This window comes from Mytilus trossulus, chromosome 6, assembly GCF_036588685.1.
Source record: "Mytilus trossulus isolate FHL-02 chromosome 6, PNRI_Mtr1.1.1.hap1, whole genome shotgun sequence".
Lineage (NCBI taxonomy): Eukaryota > Metazoa > Mollusca > Bivalvia > Mytilida > Mytilidae > Mytilus > Mytilus trossulus.
Window position 1 is genome coordinate 82,002,518 of NC_086378.1, and position 21,573 is coordinate 82,024,090.

A 21,573-nucleotide genomic window follows, 5' to 3' on the forward strand; every position below is an offset into this window, starting at 1 on the left:
TTTATTTATATAACATAGATATAAGAAGATGTGGAATGGGTGTCAATGGGACAACTATCCATCCAAGTCACAATGTGTACGGGCAAACGATATGTTTATTTTAATAAATAAATAATGTTGTTCAGTATATCTTTGATAATTATTTCCTATATTTACAGATCGGACCATATTAGATAACGGTTTCATAAGAATTACGTTTGCTTAACTATCAAACGGGCATAACCGTAGACTTGAATGTTATCTATTAATCGATAGCTCACATGGAAATGTAGGCATTTAGACAGTTTTTCGTTTTACTATTTTCTAAAAAGTTATTACAGTATGAGTATTATAGATTACTTAGGACAGGTGTAGTTTACTAGATGTAAAGACACTGAACGTTCTGAAATGTTCTTCTGTCAGTTATTATTGATAGTAGGTACGTCGTATGTTTCTTGTTGTCGTGATACTTATATTCCAACTAAACTGTTTAATTAAACCTAAAACAATTGTCACATTCAAATATGTGAAGTTGAGACTTGGTTTTATGTTGTTAATCACTTTACTGGTTTTGATGTAATCTTTTGACACAATGTCTTCTAAACTGTTAGTTATGTCTGCTTGGAAAAAAGTGTCAATCTGTAAAATACAGGTTTCAACTCGCATGTCTTTATCCTCAAGTTTGTATCACTGTTTATGAACTGGTCTATTTTATGCAAACTTTAATTGAGGCTTTAAGTTAGTATAATAATACCTTGATGATTTACATGAGAGAATTAAAGTAAAAAAGAAAAATAAATCTTTTTGATGTCTGCAAACAGAACTACATAACTTTGTTTTCCTTCATCTTTTCTCAGTAGAAATTTTTCCTTACCTATTTTTTTTCACACTAGCTAGGTGTGTTATAATCACAGTTTAACACCGCTGGTCAATAGTCATATATCGATTTTACTGAAATAAACCCGGGTCATAAACTTATACCGAGGGAAACACAAGACTATAAGAGGAAATACAACGGAACAACAGACACACTGAACTGTAACAACTACAGATGCCAACATACTTAACGGACTATTTGGTAACAACCGCAATATTCCTGAGTATGTATATGACAAATAAAAAAAATATTGAGTTGAATCTGCTTTTATGATATGGCTAGCCCTACCTCCGTGGCATAATGCAATATTAAAAATACCTCTAATGACAACATAACGTGTCTGGAATACAGAATAGATTACCCCAGATCCTCCAGGACCGAGTAATACATAAATAAATAACATAACAGTAAAATACAACATGATACAGATACCACATTTTAAAAGAAAGTATGATAAAACTTTTTATAAATTATTTTCTTTCTTTATAACGAAGCGTTTCTGGAAAATAACGCACTTGGAAACAGTCCTTAAAATAAAGGATGTTATACTGTAATGTGTTTATCATTAAGTCTACTGATCACAGGGATTTAATAAGAAAGATTAATTGTACACATATATTCATTGGAATTGTTTGGAAACATTACACTTAGTACTTTAAATGCTACCAAGTCAAATTTCTGAGGGTAAAGGCAATATGAAATTCCAACACTATCAAATTTAAAACTGTACAATTATTGAATAATTTTACAATAACAATATTTTCGAAAAAAAATAAATAGCAGAAACTATCAAAGGAAGAATCAAGACTCATAAATCGAGGAAAACTTTGCAAAAAACAACGAAACATGCAAAACAATAGACTAGAACCAAACTAAAGATTGAAAGGAGGTGATCACCGGTATCCCAATTAAATTAACAGATCATGATCTACAGGAGACATCCATTTCGTTTCTCGTGGTAACAACACATTTGTTATATAGTCTCAGTAAGTAATTTCATAATCGAAAGCGTGTGTGTTAATTTTACACGTTTCAACTGTAGCAACAGGTTGAAATTGGAGACGCAAAACATAACCTGTGAACTGAGTCCAGTTGAAATAAAGTTCAGTATATTTGGTTGTTTATGCGTCTATCTATTCTTTTAATTGCTGCTTTTTAATTTAATGCTTAATTGTGCTTGCTGGACCTTTGTTTCTATAAAAGATATTGGATTGTCGTGGGTTTCTATGTGTATTTCTCCGAATGTTTTTAAGTTTTTGGTCAAACTTAATAATTCACAATTAATTTTGAGATATGGCAAATCCTTCGGTAGGTTTTTCAATTTCATTTTCATCGTTTCCTTTTCTTTGTTGACTGTATGCTGCATGTTTTTCATCACGACAAATACTTGAATTTCTGATGCAAACTCTTTTATTTTAGAAGATTGCTCTCTAATTTCCTTAACTTTCTTTTCTTTTTTGGTAAGTTCAGCTGTGCATTTATCAAGTTTTTCCCTTTCATTTTCAGTTTTCGTTGTTAGTTCCGACAATATAATTTCCTGTAATTGATCAAGTGTTTTGTTTATTTCTTCACGTGTTTGGTTGATTCTCTCTTTAATTTTGTGTTCTTCGTCATTGATTTCTGTACCATTATCGTAACAAGACACAATACCTTGTTCGATATTTTTCAGTAAGTTCTTTATATCTTCATCGAGGTCAAATATTGCTGCAGAGTTCTTTGATCCTTTCGCAGCGTCATCTATTCCTATAATATTATCGCACTTACTATGATCTAACTGGATGCATTTCAAACACAGAAGTTGATCATGTTGTTGACAAAAGCTTTCAAGTTTCTTGCTGTGTTCTGAGCAGGTCTGACATACAGAAATGTCGGAAATTTTAAGATGATCAATTATAGATATGATAGAGTGATTTCGGAGAATTTTAACAGTTTGGTGACTTTTGATACATTCTTCACAAAACCCTTCACCACAATCATTACACCATAGCTGTGCCACTTGTACAACTCCACAATGCTGACAGGCCTCACACACCAGTTTGGAAGGTTCAGCCATTTAAGAAATTTAACTGAAAAAAGACTCAAACTGCTATAAATTTAACGTTATGACACAATACGTTCTTTTGAACAGCTAGCAATTTAAACTCCATTTTTACACATCATTTAGAGCAGGGTTTTTTTTATCATTTATTGAAGTTCGTATCTTACACAAGAAGGAAGTAAAAAAGTGTTCTAAAATGTACTTGACGTTTGTTATCGTTTCTATTTCTACAAACAAATAATCTTTAGATGTTCCGAAAAAGAAATATATGTAATCCATTTATCATAAGCATGTATAAATTCTTATATTATTGGAAAAAAATAAGTTTTACCTGTTTACTTCCTTCGTATGTTGTACTTTTGATAACCATTGTATAGAATATTTAAACCTACAGTTGAGGTCCATTTCAACCTTCGCACTATGTAAAATCGAAACAAGATTTCCGGGAATAGGTACAAACCAGATTTCATCCACCATTGTTGACATAAGGATGTGCCTGTACAAGTCAGGAATATGACAGTTGTTTTCCTATACTAGATCTGTTTGAGCTTTTGATTTCGTCATTTGATAAAAAGGACTTTTGGTTTGAAGTTTCCTTGGAGTTTGGTATAAGTTATTTTTTTTATTTTTATAAATACCTTCAACATTTAAGTTTAACCAGAGACAAATAGTATTATATGTCTCTGGTTTAACCTAAACTACCATAAACTAGTATTGAATGAGACATGTATCTCAATTGAACTCCGATAATAAATTAAAGACACAAACCATATAAAAACACAAAACCTGTAAAAACAACAAAACTTCTTAAAAACAAACAAAAAACATATTAACGAAACATATTACGTCAATCATTATTTTTTTAATTATTTTTAAATTTTAGTACAGAACACATTGCATCAGGTAGTAATTAAATATCGGGTAGTGGTAAAATTCATTGAATTATATTTTCCAGTCATATGCGTAATACGAGTCATGTATTGTCCTTTTTTAAACCTTTTATAAGTAAACAGAAGCCATTTAGTTTGTAATTTGGACACATTTTTAGTTATTGTAGGAAGTGTGTTTTTTTTTTTAATATTTTCAACAGTTTGTATTGGACCATAACTGTAGCTACCTAACTTGTCGACTGCAGTTCAACGTAATTAGAAAAAATTACCAACTTTAAATGTTCAAAACAAGATTATTATCCACGAAGCTTGGCAGGTAATAAATAACAGATTCATAAATAAGCAAAACAATAACATGAATAATAATCTAAACGAGAATAGTCATACTTATATATGTTATAAAGAATAAATCATTTGTTTGAACCTATCTTTATTTTAACATAAATTGATCCAGTGTTCATACCTCCTGCACCGCAAAATGGTCAATCAATTTAATTACAGTCCCGGAAGTAGTATTGTGTACTCAAATTTTACTTATAAATTAAACATTAAATCATATATAAGTTATATATTATTTTATATTTTGCATTATTGTTACCTTGTACAAGAATGTACTTGTATCATCAGTGAGCGGTGTCGGATAAAAATCTACCTTATGCATTTGCTTGTATACATAAACATGTATAAGCCTTTGATTGATTTTGGAATATTTTAATACGAAATAAAAGATACTTTTTTATATATTGTGTGGAGTTTTTATAACAACCCAATTTTCATCAGTGACGCTCATATCAAAAAATTTATAAAGCCAAACAAGTACAAAGGTTGAAGAGCTTTGAGGATCCAAAATTCCAAAAAGTTGTGACTAAGACAGCTAAGGTAATCTTTGCCTGGGATAAGAAAATCCTTAGTTTTTCGAAAAATTCAAATATTGAATTGAATGTATTAAAAAAGTACAAATCCTTAAATTAAGTCTTACTTCGGTTCTTTCGATAGCTCATTCGGGAATTCCAGATGAGTTTTTTGGCGAAATCAAATTTCTTTATCCATGTTTTAGCAATACTAAGTATCTTACAAAATATATGGATATAGACACTTTATGTTATGTTACATTACATATTTGATACCAAAACACTTTTACTTATTAAAGCATTGTATATACATGTTAAATCTATTGATGATTGTACATATATGCACTCAAGATGTATTGATAGCTGCAAACAGAATAAGAATGATAACTCAGTATTTTATAAAAATTTCATATTTAAAAGTAAAGTTATCTTTCTTGGATTAGCAACTATCAAAATGGCATATACAACAAATGCGAAAAAAACCTGTCTATATCAGATGTTTCTTTGACATCTAAGCTATTGATTTGACATCTAAGCTATTGATTTGACATCTAAGCTATTGATTTGACATCTAAGCTATTGATTTGACTTCAACATATTGCTAAACTGAAATGACAATAGTAGCAAACAAGATATTCAGGGAAGTATTTAAATAAACAGGTGTTTTAATACAAAATTATGCATGGGAAATCATTCGGATCACAAGTTTCAAAACAGACCAACGAACATAACTTTGAATAAAATCATGTTCACCTAACATAAATGTGCAAACTCCTAATAAGAAGTTGGTATTCATAAATTCGTTCTATTGCTATTCGATAACGCATTGTCATGATTAAAATGCAGGCATTGGTCGATAAAAAGTGCACTGATATTATATGCAAACTTTTGGACAGCAATATAGTATTAATGTCTTTTCGTAAATTGTCTACTTGCCAGAAACACATTTCAATTGTTTTTGTTGGAAACCATTAGCCAACTGTCTGTCCATCCTAGATGGCTGTCTGTAAGTTGTAAGCTTTCAAACACAAACAGAATGTGAAACAAATCTTCCTTTATAGTTATGTATGCGCCTTTTAGCGTTAATAATTGGTCAAGTATATTACAGACATAAAGACATGATGATTTATTTGAACAAATGGTTTCGTTGTGTGCACATGAATACAGAATAAAACCAATTACCAATTCAGTTTTTGGAATCATTTTAAAGTGTTAACCATGATGCTAGATTAAAAATCTTGAATTTTATATTTTTTGGTTAACTCCATAAATCATGTCAAATATTTTACATAATTGTGCTTTAATTTTTCAAATTGTGAAGAAACTAAGATTTTAACTCCCTCAGGAAACGTTGACCTAAGAGGGACTTTATTATTTCTTAATGTTCGTTATGTCCTTTTTGGTAATAAAGGTGTTTACTTGTTTCGCTTCTTTTAAAAACTTCCTTGGCTTTCAAATCTACAGTTTTGCACATTCCTGATGTAAATAAATCCAGATAAACGCTTTGAAGGCCTGAATTTATAACTTTTTCTTTTATTTTATTTTTAAGGCTAATCAATCAAATATAGGCAACAGTAGTATACCGCTGTTTGAAAAATTTATTAATCGATTGAGAAAAAAAACCCTGGTTACAAACTAAAACTGAGGAAAACGCATCAAATATAAGAGAACTACGCCACAGCATAAACAAAACATTAAAATGTAACACACACAGAAACGAACTTCAATACACCTTATCGCTATTAGCCTACTCGGCCGGCCTTTTGACGCACACAACAATCACTTTTCCATTGTGGCGTCAGAAGTTTTGTTTTATGACGTCAAAATTTTACGGGAACCTGTGTGGTATCCAGTAATGGCTGACAAATAGCGATAAGGTGTATATAACAGTGGTCATATTCCTGACTTGGTACAGGTCATTTTAAGAAAAAAAGATATACATGTTTTGGGAATATTTATTTAAAGTAGTTACTACTGATGTTAAAATCTCGCCCAACGATTAAACAAAATTGCAGCAAACAAACGCTACGGGAATCGAATTCGAAAGCTTCGAGACTAGATATGTCGACAGGGTAAGTGTTTCCATCTACGTGTGCATCACCTGCCATGCAAACCATTACGCAATCAAAACGTCGCAATCGGGAATAAGACTCAACAGTTACGATAACAGATCAGTCGATTTTTCTGGCATCTTTATTGTCGTAGAGGTTTTAAGACCGTTAACAAACATGTCTCGTGTGCTTTGAGATACGGACATATAACATGGGACGGTCCACTTATTCGTCAATTCTTAAATGTTGTCGTTAAACTAATGATATATCGATTTCAGTCGTCGATGTACCTTGAAACTCAATTGTTGAGTAAGGATCATATCCGTGTTCATGACATTTGTATAATAAAAATATGGGCTAGCATGACGTAAAAGATATGCATACGTCTCACGGTGGTGCAAAGGGTGTGTTACTGCTGAGAAAGTAGACGACGAAAACTGAAATCATCACGTTTGTCGTAGACTCTAGTTTAAGATATGTGCCAAAAAGAATAAAGATATCAAGAAGAACTTCTAGTTCGTAAAATCCTAAGTATCACGTATATTGTGCATGCGATACAAGCTTTCACTGATGTGTGGTTGATAACAGGACATCATCAATATTTTAAATTGAACCTAAATAAAAGACCACCTTTCTTAACTTTGTTAAGATATTGTATCCGTCTTTGTAACAGTTATTTTTATAGTATGAACTCTGGTTATGCAAGTACAAAAATTGGCCGGAAAATAGAGAAAAACAACTAGTATACATAGCCATTGAAATACTGACCGCCTGTTGCCATATTAATCCACATAAGTCAACAAATATGATGTCGATCCGAAATTCAGCATTTTGATGACATGATCATTCTTGTATTTGTCACACACAGTTGAATATTTCACAAGAAAAGAGTTTTTACCTACAATTATTGTTTGTAGAAAAATATTAGTTTACTGAGACAATTTATCTGATTTTTCACTGTGAATAAGGAGTCGTATATAGCAAAATAATTTTTTTTTTATAAATGTTTCATATAACTAAACACACTGTAAATATTTCGAATGAACATCTGTATAACTTTTAAATTCCAAATCTGATTGTTGAATATACAGTGAACCCTGTTTTAAGAGATAACTTAAGGGAGAGCAAAGAGGTAGTCTCAATAGACAGGTTCTTTATATATGAAATAAACTACAGAAGGATCTGAAAATAATGGTCTTATAACACAGGGGTTAACTTTGTTTAATACGGGTGGTCTCTTAGACAGGTTTGGCTGTATTGCCTTCCAGTATTTCTGTATGCCATCTTTCAGTTTCTTATGTTTTGTTTTGTATAGTATTCTCTGTTTGTTTTGGTATTTTTTTGTGCCATGTCGGTGTTTTCTCGATTTATGAGTTTGAATGTCCCTTTGGTACCTTTCATCTATAGAAATGACGATTTCATTTGAACATCATAAAACAAAACTTCGAGCCAATTTTATACATTATATGTATATGAACGAACTAATAAGTATTCATATAAAATCACCGTATAGGCTTACTATTCATAATATAATAAATTCTGTGGTATTGAATCTAAGAATAAAACGTTATATAGGTTATTAGTAACACATTGACATGAATATATAAGTAGGTAGAATACTATTAAATAAATACTCAGTAACAGTACGTGAAAGTGATAAAAATACTCATCATAGATACCAGGGTTGAAATATAATACATATTCAAGCTGACGGGATATATTTTTCTAGATTCAAATATGCCAACGATAATATACTGCAAGTGAAAATGATACAAACTAGACTAGGCAAACATGTTTTAGTAAACTAAAACTAATATCTCTCCGACCTCAATATATATTGGTACCTCTGGTAAACTATAAGGCATAACACACATATTTCATTACTAGTTTTGTCAATGCAAATAAGAATGTAACATGGTTAATGGATGAATATCTTAAGTTATTTTCTATATATTGAACAATTCATGATATGACAAAATAATTTTTAAGTTCATTAAGAACTAAAAGCTCAAATTTGTTTACCAGTTGTTGCAAATATACTCATCATAGAAACCAGGAGTGAAATTTTGTATCTGCGCCAGACTCGCATTTCGTCTAAATAAGACTCATCAGTGACACACGAATTAAATAAAGTTTAAAAGGCCAAATAAAAAACGAATTAAAAAAGCATTAAGGACCACAAATACAGCTAAGGTAATCAATTCACGGGGTAACAAACAAAACAACAATTCAAAGTTTTGTACACAGTTTATTTATATTCATGACCAAATCAATGATAATTCATGTCAACACCGATGTGCTGACTACTGGGCTGGTACTACCTTCGGGGTGGGGTGTGTCAACCAGCAGTGCAATAGGGTTCTACACGCCTCGACACATCATGCATTCAATCAATCGTTAAAAGTCGAAGCAAGTGTGCGCATAGCAATTAATAATTATGTGTTCATCAAAAATTAAATTCTTAGCCTTACAGGGGATACAGCAACTTATAAGATATGATATAATTATGTTCCAAAAAGTGAAAAAGTTCGGTAAATACGCTTATATCAACCGGTTTGGTTCAATTTTGTCAAAATAAGCGGTTGTATACGAAAGTAGGTCGAAGAAAATATTCCCTTGAATTTGACAGTTGTAGGTATTTAATCCTACATTGTATTGCAGTAAAACCATTCCTATGTCTTGGGTATTTCAAAACACCATTATTTTTTATTTGGGATTTCTATAGAAAACTTTGTATTCTTGAGGTTACATGGTGACTAAGCCTTGTACACAGAAGAAGGGGAGCAATTTGATAAGTTAACTTCCAATGATGTTTTTTTTCACGTATGCAATGAAATGTTATGTGAACTTTTTTCTATAGAACTGGACAAGATAAAACTTTACTCGTGCCAAGTATTTCTTTATTTGAAACAAAGATCAATTCTGCACATTTTTTTGAAAAGTAGACTAATAGGGGAAAATCAATGGTGGTATTACACCTAAAGACTGATGTGAATTGAGTGATGCACCAAAGCTGTTTTGATAAACGTTTTCAACAATATGTTTCATTTATATTCAATATATTTAAGTCCAAATTATATTAAATCATATTTAAATCCAAATTATCGGCCCAATTCTGGAATTACACAATCTACAAATGGAAATAATATGAATTAGAACAAGAAAAACCTTCCATACAAAAGCATTGTAATAAATGATATATAAATATAACTGTAGAACTGCTTTGATATTTTCTTGATAATTAGAAAAAGGTGTCAAAAGAAATATGTATAAAGTTCTTGAACCGCATTACTTCTTATAACCGTTTCACATATGATATCGGATATGTTCCTTATGTCGTTACTACAATCCCCTTGCCTTTTCATGAATGTGACCTACCGAATTAGACTATTTACCGGGTTTGTAATAACATGAGCAGCACGAAGGTGACCCGTGTGGAGCAGGATCTGCTTATCCTTCCGGAGCACCTGACATCACCACCAGTTTATTTTTGGTGAGGTTCGTGTTGCTTAGTCCTTGGTTCCTATGTGTTGTGTCATGTGTACAATTATTCGACTATTTATAGATATAGAAAGATGTGGTGTAAGTCGTTTTCATATTTCGTCTTGGCGTTGTCAGTCATCGCCACTGTTTATTTTCGATCTATGAGCTTAACTGTCCCTCTGGTATCTTTCGTCCCTCTTTTAAATACGTTCGTTCCTAAACTAAAAATTTACAGGGGAAATGTGGTACAATGTACTACATCATAGCAAATCATATTGTTTCCCTTTTACGTGCATCAAATGAATATACGATACCATTGTTCAGGAATAAAATAATCAATAACAATTTAATGTATAGGTGAATTTGATTTACGCTGAACCGATTCTTAATAGGTATTTTACATTTAAGTACAATGGTAGTACTTAGATTTTGATAAGCAAATTGATATATTTTCCTTTTAACCCGAGAGAGATATGGCAATAAAATGATAAATCACTATTCAATTAACGTTTTGCATATGGTTAATATTAAATTAATTATAAATATTGAAAACGTGGTTGCTTAGCCCTATCTTTAATCTTTTTCTAATGAGATGTAATCCGCTTCACGCCTTCTGTACATTTTAATAATATCAGTACGTTAACATACGACACAGTTACAGTGATAGGGGTAAACGATCGTATATATAATAACGATCAAAGAAAAATTGAATAAATATCGCAGTGTGCTATAACGTCACTAGTGATCCTCAGCAGCAAGAAAGCTTAATGACCACAATTCAACGATCTGTCGCAGTGGTTTGTTTCCCTGTAGCGACGTACCGGTTTTAACTTAGTTATTATAAGTGGATTATTTTTATAGGAAGGTAAAAATGACAACAAGAATTAATCTACATACATGTGTTATTTTTAGCATACATGGAAGAGGAAAATATGTAGTTCTGATTTGAGAATTGATCTGATCGTATAAAAAGTATATTGATCTTCACCGACAGGTATATTTTGTTTGTTATTTATACGGTGTTATAAAACTGTCTATTAATGTGAAATAAGATATGCAACGTCTGAAAAAACAATCAAAGCAAAATCATGCAACGGTTCGGATTGAGTAACGACAATTTACTATTTAGTGAATATTTCTTTGAAATGGATGAATTCGAAACACAAGTTAGCTTATTCATTACAATAGCTATATTAGCTGCATTTGCTGGATCAAAGGCAATTTATGACCGGTACCGAAAATCATTCACCAAAATTAAAGTTGTGGTTGTTGGCGCTGGACCAATAGGGTTATCGTCTGCCATTATCGCTCTTAGATCAACAAAAGTTTCAAAAATAACGATTTTTGAAGAAAGGGAACGAAACGAACTTATCTACACTTCTTATCAAATAAGTTTTGATGATCAGAGTATTCAATTCTTGAAAAGTCTTGGAGTAGATTTTGATAATATTGAAGGTTGTTGGAAAGGAAACTATTTCCAGACAAACGCAGGTGTTTATATGCAATACATTTTAGAGAAATTAAAACTATCATCAAATAAAACAGTATGCGACATTCATTTTAAAACACGGGTAAGTACTGCCTAGTATTTAAGAAATAAACTATATGTTGTACATGTGATGTGACTTGAATGCTGAAATCCGGAATCATTTTTATTATTGAAAACTGGCAACTAGTGTGGGTCAGAATGGTAAAGGCTATAGCTTTCAAAATTAGGCCATTCAAACTTACATCAAAGCAAAATGTGCTTAGTAGTGTCGCTAAACACGGCCAGGAAATTTATACTAAAACACTTTTAATACAACATACACGTATTTGTTTTATGTCATCCATAAACGTATTTCCTCGTGTAAGTTATTGAGAAATATGTATGTAAACAATTCATTTACACGACATTTTAAATTGGTTCACAGTGAAAACGGAACAGAAAGTCCGGAAACTTTTACCAAAACTTCCGATTTAAATGTATTACTGCGGATGTTAAACTCATTTAATAACATGTAAATATAAACTGTTGCATCGAGTCTGAAGTATTTGTTGGTTACCGTGGAATGTTTAATGCATAACAAATTTTAATGAGAATTCAATATGTATCACTTAATCTGCATATAATGAGATTTTTCAACATGAATGTAGATAAATTACAGACGTAATACAACCTACAGAATGGTGGTCATGATTAAGAAAGGTTAAAATATAATTAATTTTCACTACATTTTGATTCAAGCCTTTTAAACTTTATATTGTTTATACAAAAGTAGTACCTATACTTTGTGAGTCTGTCCATTACCTCTTGAATATAAACTAAACTCTAAGACCCCCATGTGGTTGTTGGTCAGCAAATAGAATTAAGGTCTCCGGGACGTCTCCCATTATAAAGTTAACTCAATACTTTAGAAGAACTGACATCCATGGGTATGCACGATATACAAATCTGGTTAGAATTCGGACTTTTCATCGAATATGTCGGAGAATTCAACAGTCTGCTTACGTTAAAGACTATGCACCAGGTTTTTGGGGGGTTAAGGGCGCTGTTGCAACATTAATTTCTGATCCCATCCTACATACCCTCTTTCTCTTTTTAAGTCTACATTTTAACCTATCCAATTTGAAAATACAGCTTATTACATGTATTGTTGTTTTCTTTGAAAATGCATGAAACATGTCTTACTTGACGTTATGGAAACAAACAACTAATCAAATTGAATGAACCAATAGTAGGATATTTTTTTGTAAATAAAAAAAATAATGTTTTATACAGTTTACGCTTTTCTTGATTTAACTTCTACAGAAACGCTCAATCTTAATTTAAGCCCACAAAGGTATAAAACCCTATAGATACGTTTGGAGCTGAGGATGTAAGAACCTTAGTTTCCTAACAATTTCTCGTTATCTTTAGTTCTTTTTAGGGTTGGTACTTTTCAATGTGTCAACGGGGTGTTTTAGAAAATATGTTAAAAACCATGTCGGTACTGAAGCACTGCTTCTGATCTGACGATACCCTCGCGAGATAACAATCCACCAGCGGTGGCATCGACCCAGTGTAAATGTCAAATCTCTATTTATGGTCTGTAATAACGAATTACGAATAATAAGTGATAATTGTATTGTTGATATATACGAATACCGAATGGCTCTTATACTATAGTATCACTCATACAGTACTGTAAATATGTGCACTTGATAAATAATTTAAACGATTTTTATGTTGTTGTTGCATATAATGAAGTAGTATTTCTAACAGAGCTTTCACACGTGTTATTTACAAAGAACAGAAAACTATAAATTGCATAATTGTAAAACTTAATTAAAAACGAATTAGTTTTTATACTTAACGAAGCTGTCGCATGCTGTTTATTGCTTTTTTGCATTTTCTTAACTGGGTTTTACAGTGTATCACTAGTTACATGAACATTGTTAGTTACTTAAGTTTTATTTTAGATACAAACGTTGGTACAATTATTTAGAAAAAAAATGGGCGTCAGCTTTCCAAACCCACATCTGTATTCTCCCAATTATATAACTCCCATGGATATTCACTAAAACCTCAAGAACTCTTAAGATACATGCGCACTTTATTTGCTGATCAAGTAGTTTTCAAGACAACAGTTATTATGCTGCAACATGGGGTCTCCAAAAACAGGCATTCGATGCGGAGAATGATGCAGTTCACTTAAACTATCTACACAAAATTTCAAATTATTTATGGAACAGCAGACAATCAAATAACGAGTTTACCAGGTGTTTATGTTTTCTTAAATAAAGAGAGTTTGTTACTGATATTGGCTTTAGCTATGATCACTCTGGGAAGACGGCGATTGTAGGCGCGGGTCTAGAATTTGAGGTATAAGGAGCCCTCGCGAATTCAACGATATGTTTGAAGAACGCTCAATTTGTATTTGAAATATTTTATCTATGTATCTGTGCTGATGTTAGGTAGCGTACATGTCCCTGTGACCATCACCCCATTTGTCCCTGAGATATTAGTCGTGTTCTAGTATATCTAGTATATGAACTGAAAAGTTCATTTTGATGACGTCCATCAACTGTCAAGATCAAGAATGGAAATAAAAGAACATTTCCTTTGATGTATTGATTATTTCCTATAGTATTTCCTTGACGACACGTGCATCCGGTGTATTCATCCCATATCCTTGCTTCCTCTTATTAGTCAAACAGTAAAATAATGAAGCTTACTTCGGAGTTATTGTAAAAGTTTAAAAGATCAATTACTAGTAAAAGTTTCAAAGACAGCAAGCACATTTGTGTATACTTAAAATACCGAATCAGATAGTATTGCCTACCAAACAAGTTATTATAATACATAAATATTTGATTCAAACGCGATATAGCTTATAAGGTGTAAATAGTACTTACATAGAAGTACATTGTATTATCAATCATTATCTAAAAGATCAGTTTTTTGCAATTAAACTAGAAAAGTTCGTATCTAGAAAAAGACCACGTTTGAACCCGCTGTATTTGTTTGCACCTGTCCCAAGTCAGGAATCTGTTTCTTGATGTTTGTAGTTTTCGTTTTTATAGACATAAGACCGTTGGTTTTCCTGTTTGAATGGATTTACTAGCCATTTTAGGGTACCTTTATAGCTTGCTGTTCGGTGTGAGCCACGGCTTCGTGGTGAAGACCATACTTTGACCTAAAATGGGTTTCTTTTACAAATTTTGTCTTGGATGGAGAGTTGTCTTATTGGCACTCATATCACATCTTCTTATATATAAGAAAGAACAGCTATTCATAATGTAATACAATAGCCGTAATAAGGTACCAATAGAATGACAGAAAACAATAAAAGATATCTCTCCATGCAGATCCGAAACTATTAAACAGCTTCCGAAAGTGTTACTGACTGCATATGAAGATTTTGAGATAATGACACTTTTCAAAAATAATTGCTGTTTTTAGAACAAGCGAAAAGATGATATATTTATTTATTACTTCTATGTAAATCAGAAGTAGTAGTTTCGTATATGATACAAATATAAGAGGCATCCTTCAAATTATTATGGCAATCATCAGGTGCTATATATACATTGTACATGCGCCGGAGACTGACAATGGTCATAAGTATGATGAGACTGAAGGGATGACAATTACTTTCAGAGAACTGAATTTATTGCGGATATAAAAGGGCACATGTATATGTTGATTGTAAGATTTTAAATAGAAACACAATCGCATTAAATGAAAGAATTATTTCATAATTTCCTTATGGTTTAATTTATTTTTATACGTTGACGATTCTAAGGTAATGTACTGTAAGAAACCATTGAACAAGGGCTTATGTCGTACTTAATATTTTAGTAGTGTGTTAACTTTTTGGGGCTATCAAGGTTGGTGAACCGGAAAATTGATATATAACCACTCAGTGTGATTAAGGACATATTCTAGTCACTTACTTACTACAAGGTCAAGGCCATGCATATTTGATTTATTATATTTACAAGCAATTATCTTTAGGAGTGATAGTGAGCGTTATCATTGAATAACAGTATAATTATTATCCAAGTAAATGAAACCACCATCATTTCTACACTTCAGGTTTTCACATGTTAGAGAAAATAAGAAGCACTAGGTAGTTAAAATCTTATCCTTAAAACTTTTTGACCGCTTCTAGATGAAGCAAGTTTTAAGATAGTTTGTTTGCGTTAAGTTTTGTTTATTTAACATTTTTTATATGTGGTGGGTTAAATCAAGGGAATTAACTAAAAAGCCCAAAACTTTAAACGCAAACCGTTTGATGCTGGTTCACCCCTTGTCAAATACGCGCTGTGCTTAACTCACATCAATATGTCTCTAAATTACTTTCCCCCAAGCAGTTCAGAACCTGGATCGTGTGTGTTTTAAAGTAAAGTGAAGGTTCTAATATACATGAAGGGGTAAGGGTTAAGGATGAAATAGAAAGTTCAAATGAGTATAATTTTACTTTTACTTGGCAATTTTACTTTTACTTAGCATCAGTATATTTACTAATATATTTACAAACTGCATCCCAAATAATGTTTGAACGTCATGGCGGAACGTCGAAAGTCTAATAAACCAAGAAAATAGTTACTGATTTTTTTTTTAAAAGTCGACAATTGAAAATAAAATTCATGTAAAAATGTGGAACATATTTCATTATAGGAAAATACAAATACACTTGAAAAAAGGGCAATTGAAACAAACAACTGCCACTATACTATTAGCTTTCTGTGAAGAAGAAAAATGTTTTTATTTGTTAACATGTGTCACCAACACGGTTATAAATGTTCGACAATCTGTCCATGTATGATTTGACATTTAATATCTTTAACACGCATGTATGAAGTTCAGATAATTCTTTTTTTTCCAAAACTTTAGTTTTTACAGAATGCAGCTTTCATCATATAAGTTAACTCAAATAAAGTGAAGTCTTTGGCTCCTGTGTTACATGTTGCTTTAAAAGGTATATTCTCAGTGAACGAAAAGAATTGGAAATCTGTTATTTAGGATAGCTATATATAGAAAACAAAAAATTGTACATACTGGCCCGCTCGCACTATCATTTTATATGTTCAGTGGACGGTGAAATTGCGGTCAAAAATCTAAATCGATGCATTTCAAATGGAACAATCATATCATAGGGAACATGTGTACTAAGTTTCAAGTTGATTGAATTTTAACTTCATCACAAACTACCTTGACCAAAAACGTTAACATCAAGCTGAACAGACGGACAGACGGACGAACGAACGGACGGACGCACAGACCAGAAAACATAATGCCCCTCTACTATCGTAGGTAGCGTATCGAAGTTGGGGCATACACATACACTGACGAAACTTGAAAATATTTCCTGTTTTTGTTTTTTTTATCCGTAGTGTGAAATCATTTTGTAAGAAATGAACACGAACAAAAAATAGATTATATATACAAAGCACTTATCTTTCAATGAAGCAGAAATCCAACGACTAAAAAAAAACAAGTTGTCAATAAACGGTGTTCAATATTCGACAAGTGACCAAGTCATATGTGTAGCTGTATAAAAGGCCACAAGTCTGAAACTTCAAACGGTCTTTTGTAAGACTACTTGAAAAAGCCGAACTTAAAGGACAAAATAAACAGACTGATAAAAACTACAGGAATAAGGAAGAATGACATATTTCTCTTGAATTTATTTGACATGCAAAAGACTTTTTTTTTTTAAAAGTGTTCCAACCCGTTTGAATTAAGAGAATTCAAGCTTTAGATGTGTACTTTGAAATTCGAGCAATAATGTCACTGATTTCTAAACAGATGAAACAAATTATAAACGCCAGAAGATATGCCAAATCGTTTAGTCCTGTTTTGGGTATTTTTCACAGGAATGTATACAAAGTTTATTCTTTGTTGGGGGTAGAGCATATATTGTCTTTCATGTACAAAGTAATTCATTCTGGCTAGAGACGTCCTTCAAAGCTAAAAAGTCGACATAAATATAATGCTTTAACCTTTTGACAATATTTTAAATTGTTGAAAAAAGTTTTATGTGATGATAAAGAGAATTTTTTATTTTTAAAATGGTGACCTATTTGGTCAGAATATAAAAGAAGATGCCGCACCTTTTATTCTTTTCGTCCAATTTATGTATTATTCGAATCAAAGTATGTTGCTGCAATAACTATAATTAAAATATAGCCTTCAGTCAGAAAAGGGCTGGTCTAACATCCATTTAAATGTTAATAGCGCCAGTTCGTCCTCAATATTGATTATAACTAACCATAGTAAGGGCGGATTTTGAAAGTATATGGAATCAAATTAACCAGCTTAAAATATCTTTTATATTTTTATCATTAAAATAAGGTTAACGAATGTCTTAAAAGTGGCGAAGAATACGGTGAAAATTGATTAGTTTTTTTTCCACTCACATGAACTAACTTAATTTGAATGCGGTATACAAGTATAAACGTTGCAAACTTTCATTGAATTGCGTTTTAGAAGACCCAATTAATAGCAAAGGTAGAGAAAAGAATTAGGCATACAATATATATTCACAAATAAAGAAAAACCCAAACACTGTGATAAATATAGGAAATATAGTTTAAACAGTTATTTTTATATAGTGGATTGGGAAACAAGTTTTGCAACTCATATTAATCACTTTCCACTTCGCGGGTGCGAGTGCTGCCTTGTAGCGGCATAAGCATGCTCTTTTTCCGAAATCTACAAGAGTGTCATTTCCATGCAAGAGGTATGGACCTCTCTTAACAGGAGTCTGTCATTTATCGTCCGCTTTCGATGGACTATCGTCGTTTCCTCAAGACCATACTCGCAAATGGTGTCAAAGGAAACCGAAAATTCAGTCCATGAAATTTGCATCCCAGACGGGAATCGAACCAGGAACCTCTGTGTTAATAGTCCAGTGCACTAACCACTACACCTCGGCTCTCTTTAGGAAATATACATCTTACAACAAAATCCAGTCGAATCTGTATGTCAATATCGACGTATTTGTATATTGCAATTGCCTCAGTTTAGCAACATTTAGGTCACCATGACCTTATTTTATTCGACCCGGGTATTATTCTGACACGTTAGTCCAGGACCGAGATAGGTCGCGGAATGATACCGAGCCAATATGGAAAGCACATGTATCAATGTTTTTAACTTGATTTCTGAACGACTACGCGACGTCACAAAAGGTAAATATCAGCTTGGGTGGGAATTTATTGCTAGTTTTCATCCACACGTAACACATATGCAAAAACTATCATAGTAATGCTAAGTATATGAGAAAATATAGTACGTAATTTAAAATATAGATATCAAAAATGATTTGAAGAAATAAAATTAATGTAAAAAAATACCAAAGGGATAATTGCATCATACGCAATAGCACATATAACACCATATCTTAAGAAATATAAACAAAAAGACACGCGACGGTCTAATAACTGGATTTTGAACTCACCTACTACGAACTGTAACCATGTATTTTTTAAACTAATAAAAAACAGAACACAATTTGGCAGAGAGTTATAACATGTCATATGCAATCTGATTTTATAAGTTTTCATGCTGATTTCACTTACAGCAAAATCACTGACAAATTGCCCACAATGAAAGTTATATAAGCCTATCAACATGTATATCTCCTTTACTGTGAATTGGGTTTCCTATAAAGCATCTCTTCACACTAATAGGTGAATCCTCTTCAACATTATTGTTTTGATTATGTTTGTTTGACAGAAAAAAAAATTCACTTATATTTACGTGTGGAGTTTGGCATCAAGTATAAATGAATAATAAAAACAAATCTGACATAAAACATTAAATACATTTATGTTTATTGTACAACAGGGTAATATCAACACTGGTACATCGGTGTTAAAGACCGGACTTTGACCTTTCTTTTACAAAATGTGACTCGGATAGAGTTGTCTCCTTGGCACTCATACCATATCATTTTTTTACATATCTTTTGACATTGTTCATTATCTAGCTGTTTAATTTTTTTTTTTTTTTTTTGCATCCACCTGTTTCACGACTACAACTTTAATACATATAATGTTCAGTACTCACAATTACCTTTTTTCGATGTTTTGTTACACACGCAGTGGTGGATCCAAGATTTTCATAAGTGGGGGCCCGATCTCATCACGTTTCAGTGATTGCCTCTAAATTTGTTTCTCAAAAGGGGGCCCGGGTCCCCTGCCCCCCCCCCCTAAATCCGCCTCTGACACGTACGTTATGTCATCCCTTAAAATTTGGACGCCATGTCACTTAGTGTCCTGTATACTAGAAATAGAAGAAGAAAATTTTGGCAGATGTTGGTTATTTCAAAACAACGTACAATTCACATTGACCTATATTCTTGTCATAAATGGTTCGAGTACACAGTTATTTCGTAGTGCATTTCTTTTTGGACAATAAATGTAAATAAAAAAATCCCACCTAATATATAACATTTTTACAGTGTGTTGTACTACTTTTGGGACAAATTATCAAAATTATAGAAAACTTCATCAGCTCTAACTCAAAATATGGACAATTTTGTGTTAAGGGGGTCTTGAAATCTTTTGACAGCTTCCGAAGTGCTAATTTTTTACCTTTTTCAGCTGGACCTAATCACTACTTTACCTAAATATTTATGACCCAAATTTTTTTACAGTGTCATTTCACCCCCAACTTGCTATATGAGGCATAAAACATGGAGAATTAAATTTGGAAGGGGTATAACAAAATTTGGCAAGTAACACACTGTCCACATTAAGGACTATGAACAACGAAAATCAAAGGACGATAACTGTGTACTCGGACCAAATGTGGTCTTACTTGAATGAAAAATACATTTACAGGTCTAATTTTACAAGGCAATCTTGTTTTGCTGTCTATTTTGAACATCAAGCAAAATTGTTTTCCAATTTAGATATTCACCGTGTCGTTTTGATTTTAACTTAAGTAGCTAGGGTAGTACTTTACACTTAGATCATGGTAAGTCACGATAGATTGTTTTAAAATATTCAAACTCATGTGGATATACTGCAACTGATCTGCGATTTATCGGTCTATTCAATCTTGCAAAATAAATATGTATATGAGAACCATAATTAAAACATGAAAATTCATTTGTCAATTAAGTGCATTAAAACTTAGTAATCATTATGAATGTTAATCTAATAATCTTTGAATTTGGTTAAATCTTAATAAATACCACAGTCATCAGATTTTTAGATTAAATTATGTTTTGTATTTCAATAAGTGAATAATATATGTTTGCTTTTTGGTACGTATGCTTTAAGGATAGGTGTGATCGGATGAACAAATAACTTTTAGGGAAAACGGTAGTATTTATTCTGCCATAGGCGACAATACTAACATTTTCTAAATTAACCAGTTTTTATAATAAAAACTTGGGTAAAACAGTTATGTGTGGTGTTTGTACTTTATTACTGTAATATAAAAATTGAAGCCAAATAGTATCATGACCAATTTCCAACGGAGCTGGTTTATGTTAACCATGCCCACCGTCATTTTGCACCAAATTTATAAAATTTTGGAAGCCTTTTCAAATAATTCTCTAGAAAATATTTCAATAGGTTTTAAAATTTATATTGTAAATATACAAACTGCAGTTATTCATAGATAAATAAAAAATATATTGTACCCTTACATCCAATCACAGCGCTCATAAGTTGACTTCCTTCACCTGTCTTGGGTACACAAAAGGCCAACCTAATGCTGGGAAAATGTAATACTACCGTTTTCCCTTTAGTGACGGGTGCCATCCTTGGTACATAATCTGCTTACTGTTCCGGAGTATCTAAAATCCACTCAGTTCTTGTTGGGATTCGTGTAGCTCTTTTTTTTTAAATTTTGGTTTATTTTTTTGTATTCTGTTGTTTTTTATTTTTGTTTTTTTTAGTCATGGAGTTGTCAGTTTAT

At 32.0% G+C, this 21,573-nt stretch overlaps 1 protein-coding gene across 2 annotated transcripts in view; it reads left to right on the plus strand.

Annotated features, from left to right (window-relative positions):
• LOC134722018 (uncharacterized) overlaps window positions 1-21,573 on the plus strand; it is a 91,840-nt gene that overhangs the window by 41,849 nt on the left and 28,418 nt on the right. The window contains exon 1 of one of the 2 annotated variants that reach the window (XM_063585432.1): window positions 10,805-11,740. The exons of the other annotated variant lie outside the window; for it this stretch is intronic. Coding sequence (XP_063441502.1) covers window positions 11,258-11,740 — 483 coding nt within the window. The 5' untranslated portion in view covers window positions 10,805-11,257. Of the gene's footprint in view, window positions 1-10,804; window positions 11,741-21,573 lie in introns of those variants that run through there. 2 annotated transcript variants of the gene reach the window in all.